The following is a 21,360-nucleotide window of genomic DNA, read 5'->3' as shown; positions in this document are numbered from 1 at the left end:
TTCAAAGCCAGCCTGGTCTACAAGAGCAAGTTCCAGGACAGAAACCCTGTCTTGAAAAAATAAAATAAAATACATTTAAAAAATTAAACACAATGACTTCTACCCTACAAAGAAAACATTTTCCTTTAAAGAGCTCTGAGTACTCTTTTTTTTTTTTTTCTGTTACTCTTGTGGTACCTGGCACCATTTTTTTTTTAAAATTAGCTTCTCAATCATCATCTGGAAAGAAAACATTCTGAGCAACATCATTAAAAACAGCTCTGATAAAGCACGGTCACTACTACGTATCATAAAGCAGGTACAAGCTATTTTACATCCACAGAGGTATGATACAGTACTGTCCTACATCTATAATACTAGAGGATACAATTTAAAAGGCATTATTTGAGACTTGATTCTACTTTTCCAGCAGAGGGCCCAAAGGATGGTGTGACACAGCTTTGTAAAGAAACATACTCTAGACAGGATTTCCTTTCACTAGTGGCACACTTCTAAGGATTCATTCTCTCCATGAATGTCAGCTAAAACCGTTATTAAAAAAATGAAATATCCCTAGAACAAAACCGTATAACCACCGGATTCACATGAAGATGACCTAGTGGAGACAAGCTGGACCTCACCTTACCAACAAGCTATCAAATCTGTGATGTTTAAACAGTGAGACCTCCAAGGAAGGAGATGCCAAGTAGTGCTTCAAAGCTTCGGACCACAATCAAACACAGCATCCTTTTCAACAGAAGCAGAAGCTCATCTGAATATGCTCATGGATGCTGACATCAACATTTAATCATCTCCTCACTCATCCAGGAAGAGGGGGAGATCAGTTACTACTGTACTTTAATGTGTTCAACCAAATCACCATGTTACAAAAATAGCAAGCTGCCATAATAAAAAATAAGGCTCCTCTATCCAGCACCAGATAGCATCATTTTACTTTCAAGCCTAGAAATTGCACACTTGTATATAAACCAATCGAAGATGAGGATTGAGAGTTCATCTTGGTGGATTTTTCCTTTGATGAATATGAAGTGTCCTTCCTTATCTTTTTGGATGACTTTTAATTGAAAATTGATTTTATTTGATATTAGAATGGCTACTCCAGCTTGCTTCTTCTGACCATTTGCTTGGAGAGTTGTTTTCCAGCCTTTCACTCTGAGGTAGTGTCTGTCTTTGTCTCTGAGGTGTGTTTCCTGTAGGCAGCAGAATGCAGGGTCCTCATTGTGTATCCAGTTTGTTAATCTATGTCTTTTTATTGGGGAGTTGAGGCCATTGATGTTGAGAGATATTAAGGAATAGTGATTATTGCTTTCTGTTATATTCATATTTGGATGTGAGGTTATGATTGTGTGCTTTCATTCTCTTTGTTTTGTTGCCAAGACGATTAGTTTCTTGCTTCTTCTAGGGTATAGCTTGCCTCCTTATGTTGGGCTTTACCCTTTATTATCCTTTGTAGTGCTGGATTTGTAGAAAGATATTGTGTAAATTTGGTTTTGTCATGGAATATCTTGGTTTCTCCATCTATGTTAATTGAGAGTTTTGCAGGATACAGTAACCTGGGCTGGCATTTGTGTTCTCTTAGGGTCTGTATGACATCTGTCCAGGATCTTCTGGCCTTCATAGTTTCTGGCGAAAAGTCTGGTGTGATTCTGATAGGTCTGCCTTTATATGTTACTTGACCTTTTTCCCTTACTGCTTTTAATATTCTTTCTTTATTTTGTGCGTTTGGTGTTTTGACAATTATGTGACGGGAGGTGTTTCTTTTCTGGTCCAATCTATTTGGAGTTCTGTAGGCTTCTTGTATGCCTATGGGTATCACTTTTTTTAGGTTAGGGAAGTTTTCTTCTATGATTTTGTTGAAGATATTTACTGGTCCTTTGAGCTGGGAGTCTTCACTCTCTTCTATACCTATTATCCTTAGGTTTGATCTTCTCATTGAGTCCTGGATTTCCTGTATGTTTTGGACCAGTAGCTTTTTCCGCTTTACATTATCTTTGACAGTTGAGTCAATGATTTCTATGGAATCTTCTGCTCCTGAGATTCTCTCTTCCATCTCTTGTATTCTGTTGGTGAAGCTTGTATCTACAGCTCCTCGTCTTTTCTTTTGATTTTCTATGTCCAGGGTTGTTTCCATGTGTTCTTTCTTGATTGCTTCTATTTCCATTTTTAATTCCTTCAACTGTTTGATTGTGTTTTCCTGGAATTCTTTCAGGGATTTTTGTGATTCCTCTCTGTAGGCTTCTACTTGTTCTCTAAGGGAGTTCTTTATGTCTTTCTTGAAGTCCTCCAGCATCATGATCAAATATGATTTTGAAACTAGATCTTGCTTTTCTGGCGTGTTTGGATATTCCGTGTTTATTTTGGTGGGAGAATTGGGCTCCGATGATGCCATGTAGTCTTGGTTTCTGTTGCTTGGGTTCCTGTGCTTGCCTCTCGCCATCAGATTATCTCTAGTGTTACTTTGTTCTTCTATTTCTGATCGTGGCTAGACTGTCCTATAAGCCTGTGTGTCAGGAGTGCTGTAGACCTGTTTTCCTGTTTTCTTTCAGCCAGTCATGGGGACAGAGTGCTCTGCTTTCGGGCATGCAGTTCTTCCTCTCTACAGGCCCTCAGCTGTTCCTGTGGGCCTGTGTCTCGAGCCCACCAGGCAGGCCTCCCGCAGGGGAAAAGTTGGTCCCACCCGTGGCTCCAAGGCTCAAGTTCGCCCGTGGGGCACTGCCTAAGTCCTCTGCGCGGCGGCAGCAACCGGGAGGACCTGCGCCGCCCCCTCCGGGAGCCTCCGTGCACCAGGGTTCCAGACGGTGTCCGGTGTTCTCCTCTGGCGTCCGGATGTACACAGAGTGCAGTCTCCTCCGGCTTCCCAGGCGTGTCTGCCTCTCTGAAGGTTCAGCTCTCCCTCCCACGGGATCTGGGTGCAGAGAACCGCCCCTCCGGTCTGTTTCCTTCAGGTTCCGGCGGTGTCTCAGGCGCAGGGGTCCTGCCGCCCCTGGGCCCTCCCCTACGGGAACCCAGAGGCCCTACACAGTTGCCTCTTGGGCCAGGGATGTGGGCAGGGTTGGGCAGTGTTGGTGGTCTCCTCCGCTCTGCAGCCTCAGGAGTGCCCACCTGACCAGGCGGAGAGGTCTCTTTCCCACGGGGTTTGGGAGCAGAGAGCTGCTGCGGGCCGGGATCCGCGGGCGTGGGACCTCCGGTAAACACAGGAAGTGCCCGGTCCCAGAGGAATTTTGCCTCTGTGTGTCCCGAGTTCTCCAGGCAGGTTTCTCACAGGGGAAAAGTTGGTCCTACCTGCGGTTCCAAGGCTCAAGTTTGCTCGTGGGGTACTGCCTAAGTCCTCTGCGTGGCGGCAGCAACCGGGAGGACCTGCGCCGCCCCCTCCGGGAGCCTCCGTGCACCAGGGTTCCAGACGGTGTCCGGTGTTCTCCTCTGGCGTCCGGATGTGCACAGAGTGCAGTCTCTTCTGGTCTCCCAGGCGTGTCCGCCCCTCTGAAGGTCCAGCTCTCCCCCCCATGGGATCCGGGCGCAGAGAACTGTCCCTCCGGTCTGCCTCCCTCAGGCTCCGGCAGTGTCCCAGGCGCACGGGTCCCGCCGCCCCTGGGCCCTCCCACACGGGAACCCAGAGGCCCCGCACAGTTGCCTCTTGGGCCAGGGATGTGGGCAGGGGCGGGCAGCGCCGGCGGTCCCCTCTGCTCTGCAGCCCCAGGAGTGCCCACCCGACCAGGCGGTGAGGTCCCTCCCCCACGGGGTCTGGGAGCAGAGAGCTGCCTGAAGTTCTCTTTCTTTGTTGGGTCTTTGTGTGGTTTAGGTATAAGAGTAATTGTGGCTTCATAGAAGGAATTCGGTAGTGCTCCATCTGTTTTAATTTTGTGGAATAGTTTGGATAATATTGGTACGAGGTCTTCTATGAAGGTTTGATAGAATTCTGCACGAAACCCGTCTGGACCTGGGCTCTTTTCGGTTGGGAGACCTTTAATGACTGCTTCTATTTCCTTAGGAGTTATGGGGTTGTTTAACTGGTTTATCTGTTCCTGATTTAACTTCGGTACCTGGTATCTGTCTAGGAAATTGTCCATTTCCTGCAGATTTTCAAGTTTTGTTGAATATAGGCTTTTATAGTAAGATCTGATGATTTTTTGAATTTCCTCTGAATCTGTAGTTATGTCTCCCTTTTCATTTCTGATTTTGTTAATTTGGACACACTCTCTGTGTCCTCTCATTAGTCTGGCTAAGGGTTTATCTATCTTGTTGATTTTCTCAAAGAACCAACTTTTGGTTCTGTTGATTCTTTCTATGGTCCTTTTTGTTTCTACTTGGTTGATTTCAGCTCTGAGTTTGATTATTTCCTGCCTTCTACTCCTCCTGGGTGTATTTGCTTCTTTTTGTTCTAGAGCTTTTAGGTGTGCTGTCAAGCTGCTGACATATGCTCTTTCCTGTTTCTTTCTGCAGGCACTCAGTGCTATGAGTTTTCCTCTTAGCACAGCTTTCATTGTGTCCCATAAGTTTGGATATGTTGTACCTTCATTTTCATTAAATTCTAAAAAGTCTTTAATTTCTTTCTTTATTTCTTCCTTGACCAGGTTATCATTGAATAGAGCATTGTTCAATTTCCACTGTATATGTGGGCATTCTTCCCTTATTGTTATTGAAGACCAGTTTTAGGCCGTAGTGGTCCGATAGCACGCATGGGATTATTTCTATCTTTCTGTACCTGTTGAGGCCCGTTTTTTGACCAATTATATGGTCAGTTTTGGAGAAAGTACCATGAGGAGCTGAGAAGAAGATATATCCTTTTGCTTTAGGATAGGATGTTCTATAAATATCTGTTAAGTCCATTTGGCTCATGACTTCTCTTAGTCTGTCTACGTCTCTGTTTAATTTCTGTTTCCATGATCTGTCCATTGATGAGAGTGGGGTGTTGAAATCTCCTACTATTATTGTGTGAGGCGCAGTGTGTGTTTTGAGCTTTAGTCAGGTTTCTTTTACATATGTAGGTGCCCTTGTATTAGGGGCATAGATATTTAGGATTGAGAGTTCATCTTGGTGAATTTTTCCCTTGATGAATATGAAGTGTCCTTCCTCATCTTTTTTGATGAATTTTAGTTGAAAGTTGATTTTATTTGATATTAGAATGGCTACTCCAGCTTGCTTCTTCTGGTCATTTGCTTGGAAAGTTGTTTTCCAGCCTTTCACTCTGAGGTAGTTTCTGTCTTTCTCTTTGAGGTGTGTTTCCTGTAGGCAGCAGAATGTAGGGTCCTCGTTGTATATCCAGTTTGTTAATCTATGTCTTTTTATTGGGGAGTTGAGGCCATTGATGTTGAGAGATATTAAGGAATAGTGATTATTGCTTCCTATTATATTCATATTTGGATATGAGGTTATGTTTCTGTGCTTTTCTTCTCTTTGTTTTGTTGCCAAGACGATTAGTTTCTTGCTTCTTCTAGGGTATAGCTTGCCTCCTTATGTTGGGCTTTACCAATTATTATCCTTTGTAGTGCTGGATTTGTAGAAAGATATTGTGTAAATTTGGTTTTGTCATGGAATATCTTGGTTTCTCCATCTATGTTAATTGAGAGTTTTGCAGGATACAGTAACCTGGGCTGGCATTTGTGTTCTCTTAGGGTCTGTATGACATCTGTCCAGGATCTTCTGGCCTTCATAGTTTCTGGCGAAAAGTCTGGTGTGATTCTGATAGGTCTGCCTTTATATGTTACTTGACCTTTTTCCCTTACTGCTTTTAATATTCTTTCTTTATTTTGTGTGTTTGGTGTTTTGACTATTATGTGACAGGAGGAGTTTCTTTTCTGGTCCAATCTATTTGGAGTTCTGTAGGCTTCTTCTATGCTTATGGGCATGTCTTTAGGTTAGGGAAGTTTTCTTCTATGATATTGTTGAAGATATTTACTGGTCCTTTGAGCTGGGAGTCTTCACTCTCTTCTATACCTATTATCCTTAGGTTTGATCTTCTCATTGAGTCCTGGATTTTCTGTGTGTTTTGGACAGTAGCTTTTTTCATTTTACCTTATCTTTGACAGTTGTGTCGATGATTTCTATGGAATCTTCTGCTCCTGAGATTCTCTCTTCCATCTCTTGTATTCTGTTGGTGATGCTTTTATCTGCAGCTCCTTGTCTATTCCTTTGTTTTTCTATATCCAGTTTTGTTTCCCTGTGTCCTTTCTTGATTGCTTCTATTTCTAATTTTAATTCCTTCCCTGGTTTGATTGTGTTTTCCTGGAATTCTGGGATTTTTCTGACTCCTCTCTATGGGCTTCTACTTGTTTATTTATGTTTTCCTGGAATTCTTTCAGGGATTTTTGCGATTCCTCTCTGTAGGCTTCTACTTGTTTATTAATGTTTTCCCGTGTTTCCCTAAGGGAGTTCTTCACGTCTTTCTTGAAGTCCTTTAGCATCATGATCAAATATGATTTTGAAACTAGATCTTGCTTTTCTGGTGTGTTTGGATATTCCGTGTTTGCTTTGGTGGGAGAATTGGGCTCCGATGATACCATGTAGTCTTGGTTTCTGTTACTTGGGTTCCTGTGCTTGCCTCTCGCCATCAGATTATCTCTAGTGTTACTTTGTTCTGCTATTTCTGACAGTGGCTAGACTGTCCTATAAGCCTGTGTGTCAGGAGTGCTGTGGACCTGTTTTCCTGTTTTCTTTCAGCCAGTTATGGGGACAGAGTGGTCTGCTTTCGGGCGTGTAGTTTTTCCTATCTACAGGTCTTCAGCTGTTCCTGTGGGCCTGTGCCTTGAGTTCACCAGGCAGGTCACTTGCAGTAGAAAAAGTTGGTCTTACCTGTGGTCCCGAGGCTCAAGTTTGCTTGTGGGGTGCTGCCTACGAGCTCTCCGAGGCGGCAGCAACCAGGAAGATCTGCGCTGCCCTTGTGATACAGTTTTTTTTTTTTTTTATGCCCTACAGGACCATGGGAAACAAAGCCACAAGCTAGCAGGAACAATGGTTGACAAACACATAGGACATATCTATTCCCATCTAGAGGCCTCCCTATTTCTTCAATCAAGGTTAATAGAATGTTCAACCTCTTGCCTTGAACCTCAAATATTTCTCATCTTATTATTCCATTCATCATCAGGCCAGGAAATCTGCCTACCCACAGAACATCTTGCCAGGCCAGCAAACTCTGACCTGCTTTGACCCTGCCTAGCAGGTAAATGTTTACTCTGCTAGAGAAGCAGGCAACTAGCACCTAACAACTGGAGAATTCTTATTCAAATGAGGCTCCAGTAAGGCACCTAAGGGAGTCATCACTGGCATATTTATCCTTGGCACTGTTTTTACTTTTGATTTTGCCTGAAGAGGGAGAAGTGAAGACAGCAGAAGGGGGTGGACTCCAGTTTTGCATCTTATCAATTTTAATATTTGATTATCCAGCTTAAATTCATTCAAGAAATTGGCCTTCTCTTCTTCATGATTAACATTTTTCCTAATCTTTCATAAGCATTTTGATATCAGTCTTGATAAATGATCAAGAGATTTCAAATTGAAAGGGAATCTTTCTACCTTATTCATAAGCCTTTTTCTTCTTTTTAATTTAATTTTTTAAAATTGAGAATAGATTCTTGAAGAGCAGACCATGCCAGCCACAACAACAGGTAGATCTCACACCTGAGGAACTTCCTATTCCCTTAGTTTTCACAGATACACTCCTACTCCATCCTTTGCACCAAAACACTCATGGATCTGTTGCTGTGTCCCATTCCCCCAACTCTGGAGGATATTCCCTGCTCTTGTGCAGGCCACAACAGCCAGAAGAAACAGGTAGGGGAATTCAGGCAGAGACTCTTCACTAGATCAAAGATGTCAACATAAAATCAGACCCACTGAACCTGACAGCAGAGAATGTAGGCAATAGCCTTAAATGCATTGGCATAAGAAACAACTTTCTGAACAGAACAGCAATAGGTTAGCCACTAAGATCAGCAATTAATAGATGGAACCTCATGAAAATTTTCTGCAAAAGATAGCATCAATAAGACAAAACAGCAGTCTATAGATTGGGAAAAGATTTTTACTGACTTCATCAGACACAGGGCTTATTATCAAAATATATAAAGAGCTCAAGAAGCTAGATATCAACAAAAAATTCAATTAAGAATGGTGGACAGGGGGACAGAAAGGAGATACATGCAGAAGACACTGGTGAAGTTAACGGAAGGATACAAGTGATCTCATCAAGGAAGTGGAAGAGGAGAGGGAAGGACTCTTCAAGAATGGGAAGAGTGAATAGAGAAGAGCAGGGGAGAGGAAAAAAGCAATAAAGACACCTCAAAAAGTCATAAAAATCATACTATAAACTATCCACCTTAAAAATGAAACCTATCCTTTTCAGTTTCCATCTGTGCCCAGACCTGGAGCTGTCCCACAGCCTTCACACCAAAAACCTGCCAGCAGAGAACTGGTATGCCAGGAGCTCTCTCACTCCTAACCCCACAGCCCATGGGTAGGACTCCACTTTCTCTCTAATGACTATCAAAAAAGAGACATGCTAGGAGCACTTGGGGCTCCGGAACCATAAAGCAGCATGAGACACCTTCAGTCTCCATCTGTGCCCAGAGCTAAGGCTGTCCCACAGTTCTCCAGACCAAAAACCTTCTTCGAGAACAAGTCTCATAAGAGAGCACTCAATAAAAAAATCACAGACTCACAGGCTCACATACCCACAGGAGGGACCAGCTTCAGTCAGAGAAAGCAAAACCAACTAACATCAGAGATAACCTGATGGCTAGAGGAAAGCACAAGAATCTAATTAACAGAAATCAACACTAATTGGCATCATCAGAACCCAGTTCTCTCACCACAGAAAAGACTGGATATCCCAACACACTGGAAAAGCAAAATTTGAATTTAAAATTACATATCCTGATGATGATAGAGGACTTAAGAAGGACATAAATAACTCCCTTAAAGAAATACAGGACAACACAGGTAAACAAATAGAACCCCTGAAAGAGGAATCACAAAAATCCCCTAAAGAATTACAGGAAAATACAACCAAACAGGTAAAGGAATTGAACAAAACCAACAAAGATCTAAAAATGGAAACAGAAAAAATAAAGAAATCACAAAGGGGGACAACCCAGGAGATAGAAAACCTAGGAAAGAGATCAGGAGTCAAAGATGCAAGCATCACCAACAGAATACAAGAGATAGAAGAGAGAATCTCAGGTACAGAAGATACCATAGAAAATATTGACACAACAGTCAAAACACAAAAAGCAAAAAGCTCCTAGCCCCAAACATCAAGGACACAATGAAAAAACCAAACATAAAAACATTAAGTATAGAAGAAAATGGAGATTCCCAACTTAAAGGGCCAGTAAATACCTTCAACAAAATTATAGAAGAAAACTTCCCTAACTTAAAGACAGAGATGCCCATGAACATACAAGAAGCCTAAAGAATTCAAAGCAGATTGGACCAGAGAAGAAATTCCTCCTGCCACATAATAGTCAAAACATAAAATACACAAAACAAAGAAAGAATATTAAAAGCAGTAAGGGGAAAAGATCAAGTATAAAGGTAGATCTATCAGAATGACACAAGAATTCTTAACAGACCATGAAAGCTAGAAGAACCTGGACAGATGTCATACAGACCCCAAGAAAACACAAATGCCAGCCCAGGCTACTATATCCAACAAAACTGTCAATTACAATAGATAGAGAAGTCAAGATATTCCAGGAGAAAACCAAATTTACACAATATCTTTACACAAATCCAGCCCTAAAAAGGATAATAGATGGAAAACCTCAATACAAAGAGGGAAACTACAACCTAGAAAAGCAAGAAAGTAATTTTCTTGCAACAAACCCAAAAGAAGTAGCCAAACAAACATAATTCCTCTAACAAAAAATATAACAGGAAGCAATAATCACTATTCCTTAATATCTTTTAACATCAATGGACTCAATTCCCCAGTAAAAAGGCATACACTAATGACTAGATATGTAAGCAGAATCAGCATTATGCTGTATACAAGAAACTTACCTCACTGCCAAAGACAGATGCCACCTCAGAGTAAAAGGCTGCGGGAAAAAAAATCCAAGCAAATGGTCCCAAGAAACAAGCTGGAGTAGCCATTCTAATATCGAGTAAAATCAACTTTCAACCAAAAGTTATAAAAAAAGATAAGGAAGGACACTTCATAGTTATCAAAGGAAAATCTACCAAGATGAACTCTGAATTTTGAACATCTATGGTCCAAATGAAAGGGCCCCCAAATTCATAAAGAAACATAACTAAAGCTCAGAGCATTCATTTTATTTCATACGATAATAAGGGGAGACTTCCACACCCCACTCTTATCAATGGACAGAGCATGGAGACAGAAACTAAACAGAGACAGAGTAAAACAAGGAGAGGTTATGAACCAAATGAATTTAACAGATATTTATAGAACATTTCATCCTTAAACAAAAGAATATACCTTCTTCTCAGCACCTCATGGTACCTTCTCCAAAATTGACCATATAATTGGTCACAAAAGAAGCCTCAACAGATACAAGAAGATTGAAATAATCCAATGCATCCTATCTGATCACCATGGACTAAGGCTGGTCTTCAATAACAACTAAAACAAGAGAAAGCCCACATATATATGTAAGTTGATCAATCTTTTACTCAATAATAACTTGGTCAAGGAAGAAATAAAGAAATAAATTAAAGACTTTTTAGAATTTATTGAAAATTAAGGCACAACATACCCAAATTTATGGACACAATGAACGCAGTGCTAAGAGGAAAAATCATAGCTCTGAGTGCCTCCAAAAAGAAATTGTAGAGAACATACACTAGCAGCTTGACAGCACACCTAAAAGTTCTAGAATAAAAAGAAGCAAATACACCAAAGAGGAGTAGAAGGAAAGAAATAATCAAACTTAGGGTTGAAATCAACCAAGTAGAAACAAAAATAACTATATGAAGAAACAACAACACAGGAGCTGGTTCTTTGAAAAAATCAACAAGATAGATAAACCCTTAGCCAGACTAACCAGAGGGCACAGAGAGAGTATCCTAATTAGCAGAATCAGAAATGAAAAGGGAGACATAACAACAGAATCTGAGAAAATTAAAAAAATCATCAGATCTTACTACAAAAGTCTATATTCAACAAAGTTGGAAAATCTTGAGGAAATGAACAGTTTTCTAGACAAAGACAAGGTACCAAAGTTAAATCAGGGTCAGATAAACCATCTAAACAATCCCATAACTCTAAAGAAATAAAAGCAGTTATTAAAAATCTCCCAATCAAAAAGCCCAGGGTCAGGTGGATTTACTGGAGAATTCTATTAGATCTTCATAGAAGACTTAATACCAATATTCTTCAAACTATTCCACAAAATAGAAACAGAAGGAACACTACCCAATTACTTCTATGAAGTCACATTTACACTTATACATAAACCACATGAAGACCCGACAAAAAAAGGTAACTTCAGACAAATTTCCCTTATGAATATCGATGCAAATATAACCAATAAAATTCTAGCAAACTGAATCCAAGAAAACATCAGAACAAGCATCCATTATAACCAAGTAGGCTTCATCCCAGGGATGCAGAGATAGCTCAATATATGGAAATCCATCAATGGAATCTACTATATGAAAAAACTGAAAAAAAATCACATGGTCCTCTCACTAGATGCTGAGAAAGAATTTGACAAAAATCCAATACCCCCTCATGGTAAAAGATTTGGAAAGATCAGGAACTCAAGTCTCATACCTAAACATAGTAAAAGCACCATACTGCAAACTAGTAGCCAACATCAAACTAAATGGAGAGAAACTTGAAGCAACCCCACTAAAATTAGGGACTAGACCAGACTGCACACTCTCTTCCTACTTATTCAATATAGTACTTGAAGACCTACTCAGAGCAACTAGACAACAAGAAGAGGTGAAAGGAATACAAATTGGAAAGGAAGAGGTCAAAATATCACTATTTACAGATATGATAGCATACTTAAGTGGCCCCAAAAATTCTACCAGAGAGCTCCTAAACCTGATAAACAACTTCAGCAAAGTGCCTAGATATAAAATGAACTCCAACAAATCAGTAGCCTTCCTCTACTCAAAGGATAAACAGTCTGAGAAAGAAATTGGGGAAATGACAACCTTCACAATAGTTACAAATAATATAAAATACTCCAACTAAGCAAGTGAAAGATATGTATGGCAAGAACTTCAAGTCTCCTAAGAAAGAAATCAAATGTCTCAGAAGATGGAAAGATTTCCCATGCTCATGGATTGGCAGCATTAATGAAGAAAAAAATGGTCATCAGGCTGAAAGCAGTCTACAAATTCAATGCAATCTCCATCAAAATTCCAATGCAAATCTTCATAGAGTTAGAAAAAGCAATTTCCAAATTCATTTGGGGTAACAAAAAATCCAGGAGAGTGAAAACTATCCTGAACAGTAAATGAACTTCTGAAGGAATCACCATCCCTGACCTCAAGTTGTATTACAGAGCAATAGTGATAAAAACTGTATGGTATTCGTATAGAGACACACAGGTAGATCAATGAAATAGAATTGAAAACTGAGAAATGAACCCGCACACCTAAGGTCACTTGATCTTTGAAAAAGGAGATAAAACCATCCAGTGGAAAAAAGACAGCATTTCAACAAATGGTGCTGGTTCTACAGGAGGTAAGCATGTAAAAGATTGCAAATTTACTCATTCTTAATCTTGTACAAAGCTCAAGTTCATGTAGATGAAAGACTTCCACATAAAATGAGATACAGTGAAACTAATAGAAGAGAAAGCCCGAAAGAGCCTTGAACACATGGGCACAGGGGAAAATTTTCTGAATAGAACACTGATAGCTTATGCTCTAAGATCAAGAATCAACAAATAGGACCTCATAAAATTGCAAAGCTTCTGTAAGGCAAAGGACACTGTTAATAGGACAAAATGGCAGCCAACAGTTTGGGAAAAGATTTTTACCAATCCTATATTCGATAACCATCTAATATCTAATATATACAAATAACTCAAGAAGTTAGACTCCAGAGTATCATATAATGCTACTAAAACATGGGGCACAGAGCTAAACAAAAACTCTCACCTGAGGAATACCAAGTAGCTGAGAAGCACCTAAAGAAATGTTCAACATCCTTAGTCTTCAGAAAACTGCAAATCAAAACAACTGTGTGATTCCACCTTATACCAGTTAGAATGGCTAAATCAAAAACTCAGGTAACTATAGATGCTGTCAAGGATGTGGAAAATTAGAAACACCCCTCAATTTTTGGTGTGTTTGCATGCTGGTACAACCACTCTGGAAATCAGTCTGGAGGTTCCTTTGAAAATTGGACATAGTACTACCTGAGGACACAGCTATATCACTCCTTGGCACACACCCAATGCTCGACATATAATAAGGACACATGCTGTAGTATGTTCATAGCAGCATTATTTATAATAGTCAGAAGCTGGCAAGAATTCAAATGTTTTTCAACAGAGGAATGGATACAGAAAATGTGGTACATTTACACAATGGAATACTACTCAGCCATTAAAAACAATGACTACATGAAATTCTTCGGCAAATGGATGGAACTAGAAAATCTTATCCTGAGTGAGGTAACCAAGTCACAAAAGAACACACATGGTATACACTCACTGATAAATGGATATTAGTCCAAAGGCTTGGAATAACTAAGAAAAACTTTACAGAGCATATGAAGATCAAGAAGAAGGAAGACAAAAATGTGGATGCTTTATTCCTTCTGATAAGGGAGAACAAAATATAAGGGAGGAAATGCAGGAACAAAGAGTGGAGCAGAGACTGAAGTAAAGGACATCCAGAAACTGCCCCACTTGTTTATCCTTCCCGTATCCAGCAACCAAAGCCAATCACTATTGCTGATGCCAAGAAGTGCTTGCTGACAGACGCCAGATATGGATGTCTTCTGAGAGGCTCTGCCAAAGCCTTTAATGATACAGATGAGGATACTTGCAGCCAACAATTTACTGAGCATGCAGACTCCTTATGGTGGCATTAGAGAAAGAATTGAAGGAGCTGAAGGGGTTTGTAACCCCATAGGTAGAACAACCATATCAACCAATCAGACCCTACCAGAGCTCCCAGGGACTAAACTACCAATCAACAAGTACACATGGAGGAACCCATTGCTCCAGCTGCATATGCAGCAGAGGATCACATTGTCTAACATCAATATGAGGAAAAGTCCTTGGTCCTGTTAAGGCTGTTTCCCCGGTGTAGGGGAATGCCAGGGTGTTGATGTGGGAGTAGGTGGGTGGGAGTGGGGGCATTCTCACAGAAGCAGGTAAAGAGGGTGGGGGTTTGGGATTGGGGGCGGTGGGAAGGGGTTAACATTTGAAGTGTATGTACATAAAATATCCAAGAAAATAAAACAAAAATGGCGGATATTTCAAATGAATGAAATCTCAGTAACAGAATATCAAATGATGCAGAAACACTTAAAGACATATTTAACATTCTCAGCCAGGAGATGACAACAAAACTACTCTGAAATTTTGTCTCACTACCTGTTAGAATGAGTGAGATCCATAACACAAGTGACAACAGCTCTTGAAAATAAAGATGTGCAAGGGGAACACTTCTCTACTCTTTGTAAGGGTGTAAACTTGTATAGCCACTATGAAGATAAATATGTTAGATTATCAGAAAAATTGGGAAACAATCTACTTTAAAACCCAGCTATACCATTTTTGAGCATATATCCAAAGGGCGCTCTATCCTACCACAAGGACACTTTGTCCACTATGTTCATAGTAGCTTTATTTATAATAGCCAGGAACTGGAAACAACCTAGATATTCCTCAACTGAAAAGTGGATAAAGAAATTGTAGTACATTTACAAAAGTGAGTATTACTAAGCTTTTAAAAAATAACATCTTAAAATTTGCAATCAAATGGATGGAACTAGAAAATGAGGAGGTAACCTAGACCCAGAAAAACAAACACAGTGTATACTCACTTATAATTGAATATGGATCATTGTGTAAATGATAGCCAAACTACAATCCATAGACCCAGAGAGATTAAAGAAAGAGGAGGCCTCCAGGAGGGACAAATGTAATTCCCGGGGAAGGGACATGTACTGGGGTAATAGTGTTGTAGAATTTGTGGGAGTGGCCAACCATAAGAGGGACCAGGCCTGAAACTATTTGAATGGCCAGGAGCCAGATGCTGAATATCCTAGAATAGAACCAAAGATGATTAGAAATATGTCAATAGAATGATTCCTAAGATATTCTGTTATATTCATAGATTCGTGCCTAACCTAATCATTATCAGATGCCACATACAGTATGGTCTCACATGGGTCAGTATGACATAGTTCCTGCCCCTGGAGCAGAGCCAGAAAGATGTGGGTCTCCTTGAATGCTGATAGTTGTTGTAGGCATAAAATTTGCTTGCATAATAATAGGCATATTTTACTTTATGTTCTTCTTTTGAGAAATGTTTTCCCTGCCAAGGTTAATGGCTCCATGATAATTAGAAACAGCACAATTCTGGAAAGGGAGAGTGTGTGTGATGATTCTCAGAAAAATGTCAATGCTGTGACCTTCAGGACAGCCTATAAGGCTGTGGGAAAGAACTCTGTAAACATGAGTTAAAAAAAACCTATAAGTTAGTAAAAGAATGGCTCCTTATAGGATTTCTCAACTATGCAAAATATAGGGATGCAGTATGAATTGTATGAGAGCCTTCATGGACCTGAAAGAGCAAAGGCAGGTGCAGTAATGAATCAGCTTAGGTAGAAGATATTAAGAAAGGAGAGATGATTTGATCCATAGAGAAGAGACAAACAAACAAACAACAACAACAACAGACAAAAAAAAAAAACCAAACAAAAAACAGACCTGGATCACAAAAGAGAAGGAATAGTTAGAAAAAAATAAGGTTCAGATAGTTATATATTAGTGATCTCCTCCACAGAAGCCATTGACAACTGAATCTGATACAGACATTTACTCCTTAAAGGGGGTAGTTATTTATATACGTGATCCAAATAGAGATTGGAGATGGACAGAAAGTCTGGTACCAAGAAAAATAATGATGGCAAAGATTCTCATACTCCTTGGGATTGTTTAATATTTTCCCATAATAAGCCTTGAAATTGTTGAGATGAAAAAGAACAAATAAAGATTAAATATATATATATGTATATATATATTGAAGTAGCTAAGAATTATAAAAAATGAGCTTCAATGCTGTTTGCATTAACATGAACAAGAGGTCACTAAATTGCAAATGTGTGTGTGTATGTATATAAATTACACTTCAGGTTACTTTCTCACATAAAAATAGCCTCTGTGTCTAGTCTTGGCAGCCATAAGCACTGTGCCCAGTGAACTGCATAGGGTTTGTTATGTTAAATAAAATGTACTTTCTGTCTGGTTTATTTGCCTTGAATGTGCTCTGAATCTCAGTTTCTATTTCTAAGAGTCAAGGAATAAAGGTCCTAAAATGCTAACTCATAAAGTGATCAAAAGGAAACCTGGGGTAAATGATTAAACTGATATGCAATTTCTAAGGAGGTAGCTTATACAAACAGAAGAGTGGGCTTTGGTTTGCAAGAGAGGACTATTTTGAGTAGATCACAGAGCTGTGTCATCTTGCGTTTATCACTGACTCCAAATCTTTCTTCCACTCCTCCCATTCACCCCTTCCTCAGGACCCTCTCTCAAGCTGAGGAACTTAGCAATTGGAGAGGGTTTATTCAACAATTGATGGGAACAAATGCAGAAAACACAACCAAACATCAAACATTAGGTACAACTTGGGGAACCCCATAGAAAGATAGTAGGAGTCAAAGGGTTTGAGGACAATTGAAGAACATGGCCCACAGAATCTAAGCAGGGCTCATAGAGGTTCCCAGAAACTGAAGCAGTATACATAGATCCTAAATATGTATGACCTAGTGGAATTGCTTTAAGTTTCTCTTTGATTAATTTGGATTCTGGCTGTCAGCTTGTTGTAAGTTGTGTTTATTATGCTTAGGTATGTCCTTCGTATCTCTGATTTTTCCTAGGCTTTTATCATTAAGGGGTGTTAGATTTTGTCACAGGCTTTTCATCATCCAATGAGATGCTCATGTGTTTTTTTTTCTTTTGGTTTGTTTATATAGTGGATTACATTGACAGATTTTCATATATTGAACTATCCCTGCATCTCTGCATAGAAGAACTAGACTGTGGGGGGGAGGGCGGCAATGGGGGGAGGGTTGGGAGGGGAACACCCATAAGGAAGGGGAGGGGGGAGGGGGATCTTTGCCCGGAAACCGGGAAAGGGAATAACACTCGAAATGTATATAAGAAATACTCAAGTTAATAAAAAAAAAGATTACTTGATCATGTTAGATGTGTTCTTTCGTGTGTTCTTAGATTCAGTTTGCAAGTATTTTTTTTCTTTTGTTTGAGCAGTTTTGCTTCAATATTCATGAGGGAAATTGGTCTGTAATTCTGTTTCTTAGTTGAATTTTTCTGTGAGCTAGGCATCAGGGTGACTGAGGCCTCATATAATTAATTTCCCAATGTTCACTCTATTCCTGTTTTGTGGAATAATTTGAGGAGTATGGGTATGAACTTTTCTTTTAAGGTCTGGTAGAATCTACACTAAAACCATCTGGCTCTGGGCTGTTTTTGGTTGGGGAACTTTTAATGATTGCTTTTATTTCTGTGGCGGTTATTTACCTATTAAGATAGATCACCTGATTTTAATTTAACTATGGCAAGTGGTATTTATTAAGAAAATTGTCCAATGATTCCTTGGTGTCTCTTGTTATGTCTCCCTTTTTGTCTCCAATTTTATTTTAGATAGTCTCTCTCTCTCTCTCTCTCTCTCTCTCTCTCTCTCTCTCTCTCTCTCTCTCTCTCTCTCTCTCTCTCTCCCCCTCCCTCCCTCCCTCCCCCCATCTCTCTCTGGCTTTTAGTTTGGACAAGAGTTTATCTTGTTGATAAACTCAAAGAACCAGCTCCTGATTTTGTTGACTCTCTGTATAGTTCTCTTGTTTCTACTTGGCTACTTGGTTGATTTCAGCCCTGAGTTTATTTCCTGCTGTCTACTCTTCTTGGTTGTGTTTGCTTCTTTTTTCTCTAGAAATTTCATATGTGCTGTTAAAGTGCTAGTGTGAGAGCTTTCCAATTTCTTTATGAAGGCACTTAATGACATGAACTTTTCTTTTTTTTTCTTTTAGCACAGCTTTCCTTATGTCTCATAAGTTTTGGTATGTTATATATTAATTTTAATTGAGCTCTAGGAAGTTTTAAATTTCCCTCATTATTTCTGCCTTCACTCAGTGGTTATTCAGTAAAGAATTGTTCAGTTTTTATGGTGTTTCTGTCATTGTTGAAATCCAGCTTTAATCTTTGGTTGTCTGAGAGGATTCAAGGGCCATTTCAGTTTTCTTGTATCTGTTGAGACTTGCTTTGTAACCAAGCATGTAACCAATTTTTGAGAAAGTCTTGTGAGGTGTTGAGAAAAGTGTACATTCTTTGTGTTTGAGTATAATGTCCTGTGGATATATTAGGTCCATTTGAGTCATACTACCTGCTAACTTTATTATTTCTCTGTTTAATTTTTGATAGGTGACCTGTCCATTAGTGAGAGTAAGTTATTGAAGTCTTCCATTATTAATGTATGAGCTTTGGTGTCTGATGTATGCTTTAGTAATGTCTCTTTTACAATTTAAATTTCTTTTAAATATGGATGACCTTGGGACATAAATGTTGAGAAACATGGTAGTGAATTTTCTTCTGATGAGTAAGAAGTGTCTTTCCCCATCTCTTTTGATTTTAAATCCAGCTTTAATCCTTGGCTGTCTGAGAGGATTCAAGGGTCATTTTAGTTTTCTTGTATCTGTTGAGACTTGCTTTGTAACCAAGCATGTATTGGGTTGCAATGTATTTTGTTAGAAAAGCTACACCAACTTGCTTCATGGAACCATTTGCTTGGAAAATCTTTTTCCAACTCCTGTAATTCTTGTATGAGGCAGAAGAATGGATTTTTGTTTTACATCTATTCTGTTAGTCTGTTTCTTTTTACTGGGAAATTTATATTGAGAGATATCAATGACAAATGATAGTTAATTCTTATTATTTTGTTGTGGTAGTTGTTGTAGGTAGTGTCTGTCTGTCTGTCTTTGTGTTTTTCTTCTTTGGATTATGTTGGCATGAGATTATTTATTTACTGTATTTTTTATGTTTTTATATTTTAACTTTCTTGCATTGGAGTTGTCCTTCTAATACTTTCTGTAGGGCTGGATTTGATAAATATTTAAATTAGATTTATTATGAAATATCATGTTTCTCCATCTACGGATTGAAAGTTTTCTGTGTATAGTAGTCAGGGTTGACATCTGACCTCTCTTAGAGGATATAGGACATCTGTCCAGGCACTTCTGGCTTTTAGAGTCACAATTGGGAAATCGAGTGTAATTATCATAGATCTGACTGTATATGTTACTTAGCCTTTTTATTTTGCAGCTTTTAATATTCTTTCTTCTGTTTGTTTAGTGTTTTGATTATTATGTGGACTCTCTTTTCTTATTCATGCTACTTGGTGGTCTATAAGCTTCTTGTACCTTTACAGGCATCTCCTTCTTTAAGTTAGAAAAAACCTAAAAATTGTATTTTTATCTTTTGTTTTTATTAATATGCATTAATTGCATGTTTTAATGAGGCTTAATGTGTTATTTACTGATATCAAACACTGCCCCAAACCAATTTTCCTTCATTCACAATCTCCCGCCTCATTCTCTGTACATCAGTATTCTTTGTTCAAGTCAATGATTTTTTTTTTTTTTTGGTAATTAACTTTTGAGCCAGGGTTTTTACTAAAATTTATGGCTAGTCTGGTCCTTATTATATAGCCCGAACTGGCCATGAATTCCTTGCTTTAATCTCTCAAGTGCTTTGAAATCAGGTGTGTACTACCAAGGCCTGCATTATTTAGTTAATTACTAATTTAAGAAATTTTCATTTAAAATATCTTATTTACTTTGAAAATTTCATATATAAGTGCTGCACCTATATTATTTACCCCTTCTCTCTTTTTAAAAAATCATTTCATTGCCTCCTTCTCAACTCTCTAATTTACTACTACAAATACAAATGTATTCACACACACACACACACACACACACACACACACACACACACACACACACACCTGTTTATGGCAGACCACTTATTATTGGGCTGGTCCTTGAAGAAGACCAATTTTTATGTTACTCAGCAATCATCAACCAGTATTTCTTCATCGATAGCTTTAGGGGGTGGGTCCCTGTGACATTTTCCCACCCACATTGGCATGGCAATCAGTGTTATTATTTTTCAGGACTATTTAAACAGTCATATTGTTGAGATTTCATGGGCACTTTTAAAAATATTATTTTTTTACTTATTCATTTTACATCCCATTCATTGCCCCCTTCAGGTCACCCCCTTCCACAGCTCCTCTCTCCTTCACCCTCCCCTTCTCCTCTGAGCAGATGGGGGACCCCCGGGTATCACCTCACTCTGGCATCTTGGTCTTAAGTTGAGCTGGTTACTGGTTGGCTGTTTCCTCACTCTTTGTTCCATCTCTATTCTCTGCATTTCTTTTAAACTGGATACATTTTAGGTTGTAAGTTTTGTGGGTGGGTTGGTGTCCCTATCCCTCCCCTGGGGTTCCTACTTGGTCACAGGAGATAGCATCCTCAGGATCCATATCCCTAATGCAGTGAGACATAGTATATCTCCATTGATTCCAGGGCTCTGTTTCTTCCTGGAGATGCTTCCTATCTCCCCTTACCTCCCACACCACTGCAGATTTTTTCCATTCTTATGGCCATCTGGCCATTCTCCCTGCCCCTCCCCACACCTGAATCCCCCCACGCTCCTCTCAATCCCCTTTCTTATCTAGTTTCCTCCCTACATTTGCCTTCCTTGACTGGTCCATTCTGCCTTCCAAGAGAGACTCAAGCCATCCTTCCTGTTATGGATACATATTTTGATGACTTAAGAGTAGTATTTCCATATGCAGTCTCAACTAATATTATAATGTTTAATTGTTAACTTGGATGTGAGTTTAGATTCTACTTTTAAAATACAAGATGTTTTTCCAGCTGATAAATGACTGCTTCACACTGAACATTTTCTCAGTTAGCAAACATTACGTTTACTTAGAAGAATAAGAAAATATTTATATTAAATAAATTGTTGTTTACATTGACAGTTAGCTTCAGGTATAAAAAGTTGATATGTTTGCTGGAAAAGGTATAAATAAAAATATTTAAAAATTGCTGGCAGTGAGGGTGCAACTAGAACATTTTCTACCCAGACAAATAGTTCATCACGAGTGACCAGAAGT

General features: G+C 39.2%; 1 protein-coding gene and 1 long non-coding RNA gene across 4 annotated transcripts in view; both read left to right on the top strand.

The window, feature by feature from the left end:
* The window catches only part of LOC134480367 (uncharacterized), a 160,694-nt gene that overhangs the window by 58,795 nt on the left and 80,539 nt on the right, over positions 1–21,360 (top strand). The window lies entirely within an intron of this gene.
* On the top strand, positions 2,581–9,457 carry LOC148003713 (uncharacterized). Its single transcript, XM_087568980.1, has 2 exons — positions 2,581–3,486; positions 6,913–9,457. Exons 1-2 carry the CDS (start codon positions 2,581–2,583, stop codon positions 7,144–7,146), a joined length of 1,140 nt encoding a protein of 379 aa, XP_087425106.1. The 3' UTR covers positions 7,147–9,457.

The sequence above is a fragment of the Rattus norvegicus genome, chromosome 9, assembly GCF_021556685.1.
Source record: "Rattus norvegicus strain SHRSP/BbbUtx chromosome 9, alternate assembly SHRSP_T2T, whole genome shotgun sequence".
Lineage (NCBI taxonomy): Eukaryota > Metazoa > Chordata > Mammalia > Rodentia > Muridae > Rattus > Rattus norvegicus.
The sequence above is the reverse complement of the archived record's forward strand: the minus strand, read 5'-3'. Positions and strand labels throughout refer to the sequence as shown.

Excerpts from the sequence above, each read along its gene's own strand:
- LOC148003713 (XM_087568980.1), top strand. The coding sequence starts at position 2,581 with ATGCAGTTCTTCCTCTCTACAGGCCCTCAGCTGTTCCTGTGGGCCTGT. Across the intron at positions 3,487-6,912 it reads GCGTGTCCGCCCCTCTGAAG|GACCATGGGAAACAAAGCCA; the intron begins GTCCAGCTCTCC and ends TATGCCCTACAG.